The sequence below is a fragment of the Netta rufina genome (genome assembly GCF_964035555.1).
Source record: "Netta rufina genome assembly, chromosome: 4".
NCBI lineage: Eukaryota > Metazoa > Chordata > Aves > Anseriformes > Anatidae > Netta > Netta rufina.
This window is the reverse complement of record NC_140127.1, coordinates 53798547-53814236: the sequence shown is the minus strand read 5'-3', so window position 1 is coordinate 53814236 and position 15690 is coordinate 53798547. Positions and strand designations below refer to the sequence as shown.

At 37.8% G+C, this 15690-nt stretch overlaps 1 protein-coding gene across 6 annotated transcripts in view; it reads left to right on the top strand.

Annotated features, from left to right (window-relative positions):
- Window positions 1–15690, top strand: part of TBC1D1 (TBC1 domain family member 1) — a 109326-nt gene that overhangs the window by 59385 nt on the left and 34251 nt on the right. For 3 of the 6 annotated variants that reach the window (XM_084286088.1, XM_084286087.1, XM_084286092.1), the window contains 7 exons: window positions 1035–1145; window positions 3546–3674; window positions 6375–6461; window positions 8159–8448; window positions 10168–10296; window positions 12581–12700; window positions 13902–14041. In XM_084286088.1, the coding sequence (XP_084142214.1) occupies window positions 1035–1145; window positions 3546–3674; window positions 6375–6461; window positions 8159–8448; window positions 10168–10296; window positions 12581–12700; window positions 13902–14041 (1006 nt within the window). The remainder of the gene's footprint in view (window positions 1–1034; window positions 1146–3545; window positions 3675–6374; window positions 6462–8158; window positions 8449–10167; window positions 10297–12580; window positions 12701–13901; window positions 14042–15690) is intronic. The other 3 variants (XM_084286089.1, XM_084286091.1, XM_084286090.1) reach the window with 3 other exon arrangements.

Here is a 15690-nt window from a genome sequence, read left to right as displayed (position 1 = left end):
CCGTCTTTGTTTCCTTGTGGCAATTAATCATCTAGTACCAAATTTGGAAGTTGCTCTATGGGAGTGATTCCATGACCTAAGTAATTTTTTTAGTATATAGCAGCTAGCTGGCACTGTTGCCTTTTTAGTAGTCTATACACATTTTAATGGTCTGGAGCTTCTAGTAGTTACAGGAAATGAACATAACTGTTAATGCTTCTGGTAAGAGTTTGCAAACACTTAACTTGGTAAAACCAAGGGTAAAGTATGTCTCTCTTTCATATCCTTTTCTTTTTTTTTTTTGCGTTGGAGTGACAGAAATTTTAGTTATTGCATTTTTACAGCTCCACATGTTGTAACCATGATTTGCATTTTTAGATAACTGCCTAGGGGGATTTTAATTAATCTAAGGTGCTCCCCTGGCCTTAGCTACTTTATGCCATATCCTCTGCATTACCTCAGTAAGGCTTAAAACCATGTCTTATGGGATTAAATTCTATCATAAATAAATTTTAAAATTATTTTCTCATGCAGTGTGTCAGATCTAAATAGAATGCAGCAGAGATGGATATATTTAGCTTATACGTTTTTGTGCACTAATTTTTAAAACATCTGTGTTACTTTCCACAAAAAGTTAAGTTTCTAATGAGAAAGTTTTCTAGGAGAAGCATCAGGCACCATTGACATACTTATTGTATTCTACAAGCTCTTTTTTATTTTTTCCTCAAAATCAAGTGGGCAAAAATATACTTTGAAATCGTTATTTGCATTTGGTAGTTTAATACCTGTAAGGGTGGCCTTTAGTTTTCATGTAAAGTTTACATTTTAATGTAAAGTTTCTAAGTTTCACTTAGGAAGTCCAGTTTAAGTGTTTCTCTGGCTGTTGGTGCTTTGCTTGGGATGCTGCTGTCCTCTGGTGGACTGATACGGTAGCATCTAAGTTCAACTTGTTCTTCCACTAACTACATAGTAACAGACAAAATGAAAAGGGTGAGGTATTTGCTAGTCATTTTATGAATGTGTAGTGACTGTGTTTGTGGTGTTTTTAATTAAAGAAATTAAGACCAAGAAATGATCAAAAAGAGAATGAGTTGATTATCTCTATTTTGAGAAACATGTATGAAGAAAAACAGAAGGACCACGTTCACGTTTGGGAAGCAAAACAGGTAAGTAACCATTCAGTTTTAGCCCGTGTAAGAGGGAGCCAGGAATAATCTTCCATTCCATACTTGTCTTTCCAAGGCAGCTTTCCATCACTGGCATTTTGGTACTTCAAACTGTAGGCAGCAGTGAACTCTGCTTTTCCTTATGGCTAGTGTCATGTGCCAAGACAGGCGTATGTCACGTATTTTGAGATAGCTGATACATTCTTGGAGACAGAGATGCAGTCTAGGCAGGCCACTAATGTGGTTCTTTCTTTCCTGTCACCACAATGACAATTCAGCATATGTCAGAGAATATATACAGAATTTATATATAACTGCTCTCAGCTAATCTGTGGCATTTGCCATCCCCCTGTCTGTATGAGCCAATGTCCTGACAACACATTGGACTTGATCCTTGATAAAAACCATTACATGTAGTTGATAGCTGAAAACTATTTCTTGTGTGCAAACCACCACTTGAATTGGCCTCAAGGAGGAGTAGCTGAGGAGCGTTGCTGCAGAAACAGCAGCAGAGATTGTCATGTTTCCAAAGAGCTGAACTATTTATTCTGCATCAGATTGTGTCAGTGTTGTTTAATCGGCTTTATTTTTACAGCACAGTTAATATTTTTTAGAAGGAATTTATGGTTTTATATGCCTTCACTTGTGACTGACTGATGTGAGACACTTTGAGGAGATCTGTATTTCAAAAGAGGATCAGTTCTCTGAAAACTTTCAGTTCTGATCATTTGACCCTTTCCAAAATATTGGCTGACTTCCACCACTGCTGCCTGGTAATCCCACTGTGATGATAGCTATTGATGATTTGTGATATAAACTAGTAAATGAATATATGGGCAGTAATTAGGCCTCTGAAGAAACTGGGGAAATAAAAGGAAGTCTTCATTTACTACTACTTTATTTTGCTAGTCTGTTTTTATTTTATGGCTTACTAGTTAATTATTGACCTTTTTGAGAAAGCAGGAAGAAAACTGTGCATGTTTAGTTCTGATTACTTAGTTTGCACATCACACCAGAAATATGCTTTTAGGAAAAAAAGAGGAGGAGAAAAGAAAGCACAACACTTGACAGGAAGAAACATTGCCTGAGGTTCTTTATCATCATATCTGAAATACCTTTATTTGGTCTAATGCCAGCTATCAAATAGTTGTCAGTTATGAATGGCTTAGAAGTAGGGATATATGAAGCAACATAATATCTTAATGTATCTTTGGTGTGATCTGAAAATTCTTAAGACCTGCTGCAGTTTGCTCAGCTCCTGGAACCAAAACTGGTTCATCTGGCACTTGCAAAGGTGCCAAGGCTGTAAGAACAGTTGGCTTGCCCCTAGTCCATCATTTGTCTTAACATAACATTTTATATTTACTCTGATAATTTATCTCCAGAGCTGTGTAACAGCAGATACCTTTGAACATGTACTCTGGCAATGTTATTTGCCTCAGCAATCATTAACCCATAACACCCTGGTGTCTTTCATAAGAACATTGCAGCAGACAGCATCCAATTTGCCCTTTGAGGTTAACATTAATGAAAATGAAAAGAAAATACAGAAGTCTGTAATTTTGTTGTCCTGGAAATAGGTTGCTATAAAACTACATCTATACAGGACTATTTGGTGATGCTAGCGTCTGACAGATGTTAAGTTGTCCACGTACTGATAGTTACATAGATTAACATTCAAATCTCTTAAATTAGGGCCAGGTAGAGAGGGCTGCAGTGCCTGACAGCCTCAAGATGAAACCCCCCAAAAATAACACTGAAAACTGTGCTCTCGTTTCTACTGCAGGTGTTAGGTTTGGATGGTAGTATTTGCATTGTAGCATCATTTTTGTGTTTGCTACACCAATCTTCACAAGCATTAAAAATGGACTGAAATGCTTATTTAAAAAGCAGAACTCTCAATAGACTGTTAGCTTTAAAGTGGAAGTGTGTTTACTGGTGAAATATATAGAGTTAGATTATCTATTATATGTGTTTGTGGCACTTAGCCCCATATTTATGTGATGAAGACTCTTCAGAGTTCTTATTAAGTATATCTTGCCTGAAGAAAAGTAAATCTATTAGAAATCTTCAGCCTGTTACACATAAACATTTAGAACTTGTACAATTGTATTGTGGCATTAAAGAACATTTGTTGATAGAGCTATAAATCCCTATTGAAATGGCAGTTCTTCTGGAAGTGTGTTACTGCACTCTACAAATATAATCTGAAGACATTTTCTAGTCTTACGTTAGGATAGTTTGGTAAATGTCAATGTAAGTGTAAGTAGAGAAAGACATGAAAAACCAAGGACGCCATGAGAAAGTATTGATAGATTTTACAGAGGTCTTTAGATTGTTCACTGAAATTCTGCTCCGTGCTGTTTTGTATTTCACACTTGTGTTTTTAAACACTTACAGACTTCACAATCCCCGGCTGAGAATGCTGCAAATGAGGTGCCCAGCAGTGCTTCAAGATTCAGATTAGATATGTTAAAGAACAAAGCAAAAAGATCTCTGACAGAATCATTTGAAAGTATTTTATCACGTGTAAGTATCTTCATGTTTACTGTCTCTGAATGTAGTTTCATTGTTTTATTTATTGAGCAGTAGATATGCTGCATTTGCTAGCCTTTTGGGTTACAGCTAAGTGGTAAAGTCAGAGTGAAAAAGTACTTGAGTGTTCACGTTACAAGATAACAAAACAAAGAAGGGCTTTGCTAAAGAAAATACTAAGTCATGAAAGAAGTGAACTAATTACTAGATAAACAATAGTATATATATTCATTTTTAAAAATGAACATGAAGCTGAGCATGAGAACTTATGAAAAGCTGCCATTGTTTTATTTCTCTTTAGGAATTAGAAAATAAAAGTAATCACAAATGTTCACTTCTTTTTATGTAGAAAGAAGTGATTAGGGAACTGACTAAGCGCTCCAAATGAGACTGTATTTATTAATGACAGAAGAACTGATGATTAATGAGGCAACTGAGCTTTTAAATGCTGGTGTCCAGGTTTTGGCTGGGATAAAATTAATTTTCTTCCTGGAAACTGGTATGGTGCTGTGTTTTGGATTTAGGATGAGAATAATGTTGATAACTCCCTGATGTTTTAGTTGTTGCAGAGCAGTGCTTACACAGAGCCAAGGACTTTTCAGCTTCTCGCTCTGTCTTGCCAGCGGGCAGACTGGGCGTGCAGCAGGAGCTGGGAGGGGACAGAACCAGGACAGCTGACCCAAACTGGCCAAAGGGATGTCCCATACCAAATGGCATCATGCTGAACAATAAAACTGGGAGGAGTTGGCTGGGAGGGCTGCCATTGCTTGGAGACTGGCTGGGCATCGGTCAATGGGTGGTGAGCAATTGCATTGCGCATCACTTGTTTTGTGTATTCTTTTATAGTTGTTGTTATTCCTATTATTTTATTTTCCCTTTTCTGTCCTGTTACACTGTCTTCATCTCAATACACAAGTTTTACTTTTTTTCACTGATTCTGTCTCCCAACCCCTGTGTGGGGAGAGTGAGCAAACGGCTGTGTGGTTCTTAGCTGCCTGCTGGTTTAAACCATAACAGTTAGAGACTACCTAAAGGCAAGCAATGTAAAGAACTTCAGAAAGCACTAGGAATATGCAGGCATGTGGGCAATATCACATCAATTCTTCACAAACAATGTCTGTCAGTACCTGTTATGGGAACAACTAACTTCTATGTGACAGTGATCCCCAAGAAAACACATTGGGAAAATGTTTATCATGAACAAATGGCTGAAACTATCTCCTAATTATACAGCAGCATCTAAGAAAACAAATCAGATGTCAGATTTAAGTACTACTTAATCCCCCAGAGAGTTGTCTCATTCATATATTATTTGTTTTTGCGCTTCATTTCAAAACAGAGTGCAAAGTAGAAGGGGTTCAGGGAGATGCCTGAGGAAACCTGTAAGATTTGGAAAGACTTCTGCTTGACAAATGATTAAAAGAATCAGAACTTTCAGAGAGCTGACATGCAACAAAACCAAACAGCAAATAGTAAGGAATACAAATGAGGACACTCTCATTTCTTTTAGGCAAACTGTTAAGTTGAGGGAAGATCTAGTTTAGTTTATCTGCAAAATACTTCCTCAGAAATGCAGTTTGTAGTGACAAACTAGGCTTTCAAAGCCTATTTCAGCTGTCATACCTAACCTGTTCCCTAGAAGCAAATGATGGCAAAAGAATGGCCATGGTAAATGGCTTATTCTCACTGGTATAATTATGCATATGCTGAGGATTTGTAGTTGCATATCTCCCCTCATAACTGCCTGACCACTGTTCATAGAGTTCATCCCCACAGAATCCTGTTGTGCATGTGTTTGGGAGGTGAAACATGCTATTAGCATCGTTCTTGATTTTGCCAATTTGTCCAAAGACACATAAGCTATTGTCATATAAGCACAGTTGTGTACAGTTGTATATTGGTTGCATTTTCACCGTCATGGGTGTTTTGATGAAAGTTCTTGATTTTGTACAGATCTGAGGCAAAGCAAAAGCACTTTGCCTCGGCTTCAAGGAAGCAATATTCACTATTGTGAATAATGCTAACATATTAAATTATAGTTAGAATAGCAGTTCAAAGAGATCATACGCCTTTGCTTCAGAACATAATGTAGTATTACTCTCTAAGGTTAGGAGGATATGAGTTACATAGTTGTGTTAACAAGTAAAAATCCATCAATAGGTTTCTTGATATTTCTGTTAGTTGCATAAAGCATTAGAGTTCAACACATTATACAAAAAATATTGTCAAAAATTGCACAGAAATACTTGTCTTCTGACTGATGTTATAATACCAGAAATTATGTTTGGTGTATATTAAATTGATACAGTTTTCAGTCCTTTTTTAATAGCCCTTTCAACTTTTTGTATCTTGATAGTAAGTATCTAGTATGACAATTTCCTGGTTAGACTACTGTTAGAAGGTATTTTAATAGTGGTTATAGTGCATACGTGCAATATGTGATTATATTCATACCATGGAAAGCACATAATTGCCCATGAGAATTCCCTAATTACATAGGAATCCTTTAAAATGTCAGTGACTGCCCTGAATAAAGTCTTTGTTTCTCACAGGGACTAAGGCTATTGCTAGGCATTTTGGAAAATTAAATTTGTTGCTGTCTTTGAAAGCTACAGATTCTATCAATTCTATGCAAGCCCTTTTTGGTATGCCTCATGTTATAATTTTAATTGATGATGTGCTTTTTCTCTACAGGGCAGTAAAGCCAGAGGTCCACTTGACAGCTCTAGTGCTGTAGATCTAGAGAGCTCTGTGTCCAGTACCTTAAGCAGCACAAATAAAGTGAGTAAAGCCTGTAGTGTCTGTATATAGTGAGAAACTCCTGTTAGTATTACCTGAAACAACTAGTCAGATGTGAGGTGTAGTCACTAACTGATCACATAACTGTTTTGTTCTAACATCTTGCATTTTGTTTTCGTTATATTCGGGGAGTGGATAACCTAACAGATTGTGTGTGAAAACAAAGGAACCCCAGAACATCCACACAGAAGGATAAAATCAGTATCACTGAGTAGGGCTTAGGTATGCTTTCTTCCAAGAGTCCTGCTGCCACTTGATGGTCCATTGGTGCATTTCTTTATTCCTGTGCCAAATCCCTCTGAGGGTGATGGGGATGTACACACTGCAGGTAGCCTCTCTGGTCAGTCACTGTCTTCCCCTTCACTTTCCCAGCTTGAAACAATTTTTCCATTTTTTTGAATTTTTAAGTTGGTTACCCAAACCACTTTTCACGTGTATAATATGTTAAATGTATTTGAATCATCTGAGAACAACTTGAACAAAGTAATTTCACAATTCATTCTGGTAACAGGTTCAGATTAAGAAATAACAGTCACATGCTAACAGATGATCACGTATAAGGTGCTGTCATCTATAGAGTTTCACCAAAGACTTCTATTCTTTTTGATAAGTTGGGACTTAGTAAAAGTTTATATTCCTGTTCTCCAGAAGTTTCAAGTTGCCGTTAGGCCTTTCCTTGTGTTTTCTTGTGTTCCTTCTCCTATAGAAAATAATGGTGCAAGAGGGATTCCATTTGAAGTAGGAATGTGTTGGACTATATACAAATACATATTTTGTATCTGTTTCCTATCATGTGAATCCATAGATGTGAAATAAAATATTACCGAACATAATCTGAATCCAGCAAAACAAATTTGATAATTACCATATTGCTGACCCTGATCTAGCTAGCTTCAGCCCTGCAAGTACATACCATGAATGCAGGACTGCATACATGAGAAGTATAAAACTAAACCAAGAAGTGGAGTAATTTCCCACTTTGCATGGTTAGAAAGTTTTTAGTCTGAACAAAGTAATATAAACAAATAACCTAGAAGAAAGCCAGTCATCTTCCTTGGATGCAGCCTAGCACTCTGCAGACTTGGATGCAGTTACCAATTCTGCTCCAGTGCCTGGTCACCTACAGTGTACTCCTGAGTGCAGGTAATGGAGAGTCTTCTCTCCATGTTTACGATTCTGAAAGAATGGCTGACTTTGCAAAAATCACAGAAGGTGGGAAGTGAAGAAAAATACATGATTTGGGGCTGAAACAGGCATTTAGTCATAGGATTAAAGTCCTTTGTGTGAGTCTTAAAATGGAAAAAAGGAATCTTACGTTGTAAAATGGGGTGCTAAATAAACAGTACTCTGAAATGCTGCCTTTTCATTGCTGTCATTGTTACCCAAACCTGACCCACCTGTTAATTTTCCCTTCCTTCTGAGTTGTGTTCAACATACTGTAAAATGCAATCACTCTCAAAATTATTTTTTCCTCTGTAGAATGGAGACTGTAATTTGATGACCCAAATGCTTAAGAACAAAAACCACTGAATATCAGTGATTCTTTCTTTGAGATATTGTGATAAAAATGTGCAAGTCTGAAGCAGATCTCTGTGGGGGGTGACTAACGACATGGAACTGCAATCCCCCAAACCAATGGTAAAACCACATATCAGTAACCTTGTATTTTGCTCTGCTAGGAACCACCGTTGTGTGAAAAGGAGAGAGACAGACTTCCTACACTTCCTACAGAGAATGCTGTCAAGACCAGTGGATCAGTGGGTGATCTCTCCAGCGACACAGATAGTTACCCAATTGAGCAGTCTGTTACATTACCTCAGCAAAGCTTTCGAAGGCGAGCAAACACACTGAGTCATTTACCGTCAGAAAGCCAGGAGTCTCTGGTACCTGTTGAAACATCGCCATCTGTTTCCCAGAGGAAACTTATGAGGTATCACTCAGTGAGCACAGAGACTCCTCACATGAGAAAGTAAGACTTACTAAAAGCAGGCTGTGCTTTCATTTGGTGAAGGCATATTTGGGGATGGTGATTGCATACCTGGTGTGTGTTCTTAGTGGATAAGAAATGTCACAGCAGGGTGTCACTCTTCGGAGGTTTGTAGGTATCCTGTTTAGAAACACTTCTGTCCTGCGTGCTCCACGGTGTTAGTTTCCATGAGCTTCAGGGGAGATGAAACATGAGACATGTAGTTCCACACTTTGTCACAAAGCTAAGTAGGATCTCTCCTAAGGCATTAGATGATATTTTTGCAAGCTATATTCAGTAATTTTTGTTGTTTCGATCTGCAAGCATTGTAAATAAATGCTCCATCTACACAGTCTATTTGTAGAGAAAAATAACATAGCATTTCTGATGCTGAAAACCTTACTGTTTGGTGAATTCATGTGTGGTTTTAAAGTAACACACAAAACTGACAGTATTGTTAGTAGAGCTAAGGCTCCTGTGCAGTGTTTCAGTGAGCCTATGTAAATTTTACTTGCAAAAGCAAGCTACTGACTGCCTTAATGCTAATATTCTTCAAGCTATCTTCCTTTGTAATCCTGCCTCAGCATTTTCAAAGTCTCTGAATGTTATGGCAGTTTTCTTTCCTCCCTCTATCTGGCTTTTTCCAATTACTATGGAAACACTTCTGTCTGTAGACTTCCATTTCACTGCCAAAACTGCTCGTTTACACAAGTTAGACAGTAGGAAATCTGTATGTGTTCCAACTTACTTTTCCCTGCAGGAGGCAGGGCAATAAAAGAACATGCCTGAAATAGGTGATGACAGGGAAAAGAAGAATTATAGCATTTAAAAGGAAACATAACCCAGGTTGCCTTTTTGTCCCTTTCTTGAACCTTTTTAATTCTTAAATACTGGAATGTGTTTGTAATGCAGTTTAGAACTTGTGCTGTTGGTCTGTTACCTTCATGAAAGTTGCCCTGACGCTTGTTGTAGCTTGTTCAGTCAGTTCCTATCTTAATATAGGAATGCAGTTAAAAATTAAGTATATTTTTAATTTGCTTGGTTATTGCTATTTGACTATGTAATTTTTACTAAGGCCTAAGTCTGTCTGCTCTTTCACACAACTCAGCCCAAAAAAAGAAATTACTCTTGTGTACCTTTCATAGGAAACATACAAAACAAGACACAGAAGAAAACAGTACTTTGAACAAGTCATGTATGTTTTGTGAGCATTTTTTGAATAGCTTACCCTGATTGTTAAGTTGTTTTCAAAGTGTGAATGGGTCCAAATCTTCAAAACATCTAACACTTCACTTCTCATCCATGAAGTCTCTTGATCATATGCCTGACTTTATCGTAGAAACCAAGGGGAAGCAATATGAGGGAGAAGAAACAGGGTTGTTATTAACATACTTTAGGAATTTGAATTTATCATTCACTGAAATGCCTCGCTAAAGATTCGGAGTGTTTGTTTCAGGCTTTGTTGATTGGGTTAAAATGTTCAGCCTCTTGCAGTTACTACATTAACTGCGAAAAATGTACAAAATGGCTGATTTGTGTTTGTTACAAATATTTGTTACTTTCAAAGATTAGAGAAGAAATTTCACTTTTATTTATTTTTTAGCTCTCCCCTTCCCATTCCCTCTCTCTTACTGTGTTTTGTTCTTTCTGCTACCTCAACTCCGTTCCTTTGGTTGGAATCCCACTGTACGATATGAACGCATCTGTCGGCGAATCTAAAAGTTCTTCTGGTCAACTTGCACGTTCTCCTACTCTAGCTCGTCTTAACCCCTCGGCCTCTTCACCCAACTTTTTTAAATATCTAAGGCATAATTCAAGTGGAGAACAAAGTGGGCATTTTGCACAAAAGAGGTGAGATAGCACCTGGACCTAGTTTGGGGTAGGGTTTGTTTTACCGTGCTGTAAATATAAAGCTCTGTAGGCAGATAATTAAAGCAATTTCATAAAGACTAAGGGGTGGTAGATTTTTATGGGAGGGGGAACTCAACTGCTCCACTACTGAGTGTAGCGCTGATAGCTGTGTAACTTTTTCTTTTAATGAATAAAATTTTCAGATGCATGACATTCTTTGGAGACAGTTGCTCCAAAGCAGCTTCTTGTTATGCAGCAGACAGCAGCACTACTTCAAATTGTGCCAGTGATAAGTTGCCAAGAACCTGTAATCTAGCTCGCTCTGCCTCTCCTGAATCATTCAGTTCTGTTCAGCTTTGTTCATGGTAACAGAGAAACATATTAATATCCTTTTGTGCCTGACATTTAAAGGAAAATTTACTAAGTTAACCAAAATAGGCAAGAAGTAGCTGAACTGTGGACAACCAGTACAGAAAAGGAAAAAGGGAGCTTATGTGTTTGTCTTGGTTAAATTGTCTTTAATAGCAATATCAAATGATATTTTTCTGTTCCTTATTTCTTAAAACAGAAATGTGCATAGGGAGTATTGACATGAACCTTTTATTTTCCTGAGAACCTGAAACGAGTGGCTTCTTAAAAATCTTAACTGTGAAACCCCTTCTAGTTAAACTTCTTTTAGCTCCAAAGGCTAATGAGGCTAAATGTCCTTCAAAGCACGGTCAGCATCACTGACCATTGGCAAGCAAATTTTATTGCTGTTTGTTGTTCCTTTTCTGTTTCCTTGTATGAAAGCTTCCTGTTTCCCAAGGTGCTGTTTTTTTTGCTCCTGAGAAAGTACTCAGCCCACAACCAGTCCCTTCAGTTGCATTTGCTGAGCACTTGCTAGCGTCCCTCTCCATTTAGCTTCACCTCAGAGGTATGGTATTGCTCAGGGGAGGAAACACGAGTCTGCAGTGTCCTCTTTACTGTGTTTTAACAACACTTACCCAGGCCTGAACACCACACTAATGCCCCTTTATTTGAATCCTGAAGGTCGAATTCTTAAAAGTAGGTTCTTCCACCGTAGATTTGGTGATACATTCTGCAGTAGCACTTTCTACTTCCCCTTCCCTGTTGTTTATGGGTGTACTGCAGTGAAACTCTAAATGAGACAGAGAACTGAAATGGATAGGGACATCAAATAAATTAATGAATTGAAATCAGGAAGTCAAACTGCCTAGGTTGATTGTATTCCTCTAAGTGAAATTACCAAGTAACCATAATTGATTTACTGTAAGCATAACCTGATTACAGTTACACTGTGCTACAGCAGAATCTTCCTCATGCTTAGTACCAGCTACTAAAGAACTGTGTCACTTCGTACTTCTGGTGTTCCCAGGTTATCCCCCCCATCCCTGTTCACATCTTCAGGAGACAGAACTAAATGCCATCCAAACATAACATTAAGGTTTATCAGAAGCTTTTCTCAATAAAACTTAGTTTGTCAGGAGTAAATTTTCCTATTCACGTGATTTTGTGTGCTCTTCTGAGGAAAGGTCTTCAGTCTCATCAGCCAAATAACTTTCTATGTTTTCATTCCATACAGAAACTTTCCATTAACTGAGTTGTTCTTACTTCCTTCTATTAACTGTCTCCTGAGTGTGTTGGGAGCTGGTTATTTTAAACTAAAGAGCAGAGCTACGTAGGATGTTGTCCAGAAAACTGATGAAATTTGATTAGTGCTCCTGTCTGTTGCATCCTGAAGCTTTATTTAGGATAAATCAATCCTAAATAATGTCAGAAAGCTCAGCTTTTAGCTTAAAAGTTCCAAGCTTGTCTGAATAAAACCCTATTAAAGCTTTACAAAATGCTCTTTGCCAAAGTCTTTTTTTTCATTTGCTGGTTCAATGATTATCAGTGCCAGCTTTTCCTAACCTTTTCCTCCAAACTTGGTCAATTGTCACAACTAATATTTAAGTAAATTTTCAGTTGTAAAGCTGGCATCAGTTCCTACTAGGTTAAAGGAATTTACTTGAAACACGCACTGAAAATCTTGTGCTGTGTTAAAGAATAACAAATTTGCCCGAAGTATATTTATTTATATTGGAACATTTTAGTTTGCCCAAAGAAACATGTATTGCAAAGTATCACTTTGTTAGTGGTTTTAACTTTGACTTTGGTTTCTTTGGTATTCATGCCTTGAAGATTTAGCTGCTTTTTGTTTAAAATTTAGCGGTATGTGTTTTTATTCTGTGGATTTGTACTTCCTTGTTCTAAACTATACTTTTCCCAACTGCACTCTCAGCATCTCCTACCGTACTGCCTTAAGGAAAAAGCTTCATTCTTCTTCTTCTGTGCCAAATTTCTTAAAATTTCTGGCTCCTGTAGATGAAAATAACACCTCTGACTTTAGGAGCGCAACAAGGTAGGGTTCTCTCTTTAAGCCTGGAGGTAAAACTGTGTTATTATTCAAAGGTTTCTTAGTTTGAAATATTTCAAATGCTTCTTGCACTTGCAAAATCTGACTTGTGCAACAATTCACTTGCATGTATTCTGCATGTGATTGCTGTCAAAAAGGTGGAACCATTCCCAACTCCTCTCTTACAAAGTTTGCAGCGCTTATCCATGTTGATGTTGTGATGGTTGTGCAACTTCCATCTCTCCACTTCTGTGATTATTCCTGCCAAAGGACTATGTTTGCTGTTTTCAGTTAAGAGAATATATGTGGTTCATCCTAAGCAATGTCAGCGTCCTTGAGGTGGAAGGAGAGGACAGCCTGTGAAATGCTGTTCCCAGTTGCCAGAGCTGTTGAAAGTTCATTTATCACTCTCAGCTTGAACAAAGACCGATGTAATCACTTAGCCAATGGTTGGAGTAAAACAATGACTTGTTTAAAAATGTAATGGCTTAAATTCATTAGTGGGATTTTCAATAGGAAGACATTATCACTGTTCATTACTTCATTTAATATTCTGAATAAAAAGCTCTGTGTGTAGTTTGTGGATTTCATCAAAGGTGTAACATGTAAGGTACCTGGATTCTGTTCACAACTTTGTTGCTTATTTCAGATGGTGACTTGGGAACACAAAGGTTAAAATTTTTGTTCTGAGTCTGTGTTGTAAAGGTGTATGCTACCTATCTGGTTCACAGAAGGCTGGAATTTTAATTAAGGTTTATAAAACTCCTTGATGTTTGCTGATAAAAGGCATCAACAGAACTCTTATCTCCTATGAGTCGCTACTAGATATTGTGGATGGCGTGGTAGTGATGGTATAGATGGTAGCAGGGCACTAAAGGTACACTATGGTGTATGTTTAAGTATCTTTAATTCGTTGTGTTTCAAGTACTGCCACAAAGAAAGCTGAAAATTAAATAAAACTTCAGAAAGCAGATTGCACAGAGCTGCCAGCTCCTTCTGGTGAACCTGAGTGATGTTTGCAGCCTTATAAAAGCATGCTGCCACTGAGCAAGTTTCACCCACCTGCTGCTTATGGCTTGACACAGCATGTGCACTGCACACTGTATGCCTTAGCTGATGGTTTTTGTTATATTCCCTGAACTGTATCGCTGTTCCTGGCAAATTCGGGTAACCTCCTGACAAGCCATTCTGTGTTCTGCGATTTTAGTGACTACGAATCCCAACACAGCCAGCAGGCTGTTGGTGCTGACAGCCCCATAAGGACTCGCCGGCATTCATGGAGACAACAGATATTCCTGCGAGTGGCGACCCCTCAGAAAGCGTGTGATTCTCCCAGTCGCTATGATGGTAAGTCTTGGCTTATGTGCTTCCATGAAGGTTGTTAGCAGCTATAATCTGTGAAGTGTGGACTGTTTTGTTTTCTGAGTGGGAATATTTGCCCAGTGCTCTGTTTGTACTGTCTGTGTGATTTCCCATTCACATTTCAGTCACGCAAAGCTCATCAGCTTTTGGACTTTTTATTTTTCAGCTGTATATGTAACATAGTTCTGATAGTATAAAATTAACTAACCAGAGAAGAAATGATTTTGTAGATACACTGTTCTGATGAGTTCTGGGGGAAAAAAATGCATCACCAATGTTGCTCTGAAGAAAACACGATGCTTCTATTTCATCTTTCCATGTTAGACTATGGAACTAAGGACCAGAAAAATCCAACCCTAGCAGAAGGAATTAAATTTCTTTCATGACTTGAGTTGAGTTCTGTAGTGTGTACTTCATACCATACTGAATTTGATCTCATGTATGCAGCTTCAGTCTGTAATCCTTTACCACTTTAACCGTGATTATCCACTGTTATCTTATTTCTTTCTTAAATTTCTGTAGAGCTAAAGAACCACAGACCAGGGGGAAAAAAAAAAACAAAACACCGCAAATGAGTGTGCAAGTGCATCATTTCATGTATCTCACCTTATGTGAGTTAGACAATACACCACACACTGGGACAAAAAATGCCTCAGAGAACCTTGTGTCTCCAGATAATAGTCTCTGGTTCACTGAGGTTTGAATTTCACAGCTTGAGCTCTGAAAATTCTACCCTCTGACTGCAAGGCCATAGTATAAGAATCACAAGGAACCATAGAGAACAATACACTGTAGTAAATATAGTAAACAGTAATAGTCTTAATGTTTGAAATGACTGGGAAAGCTGTCAGGTTAACAGTCATTGAAACATTTTTATTGCATCTTAAAAAGAGACCTTGGCTAACTGGACACTGCACATACCAAAACATTTGTCATTAATGAGTTGCTTGGAATGTAATTGGACTTAATATGGGGTAAGCTGCATATGGGCATAGATGCCTCTCGAATGCTTCTTCAAAGCTCAGTGACCTCAGGAGCATGTCTGTGTATACAGAACATGTGAAGGGGTCTCATATGCTTCAAGGTAATGAAGGGGATGTTCAACCTCAGCAAAGCTACTGTTTTTGTGAGTTTGATGCATCTTTTTGTGACTGAAAGTAGTCTTACTAGTTTTTCAAAGCCACAAAACCTTCCATGTTAAATAGGAAAAACAAACAAACAAATGAAATTGCCTGTTCAGACCTTTCCTATGAGACATAATAGCCGCAAGATACAATCTTAACAATCTACAGCTGGATAAGCAGAACAGTTGGAGAAAAAAGTGTGGCCAAAAAGGAAAATAGGAAATGCTATTAATAGGAGGAACAATTTAAAATAACTGGCCTTTTTCTTCACTCTTCTTGGCTTTTTCTGGTTTTGTTCCAATGTACATACTCAGTTTGTGAACAAAGGGAGAAAACTTTTTTTTCTTTTAACAGGTATTTGATTTTTTGTGCATCTCCTGAAGCATTTTTGGCAGTAAAGGATGCTTAGTCACAATCAAGTCTGTAGCCTTAAAGAGGACTCTGTATGTGCAATCTTATATTGGAACTCCCTACCACAGTTAATTTAGTAATCTCTGTGGTTCCAGAGAA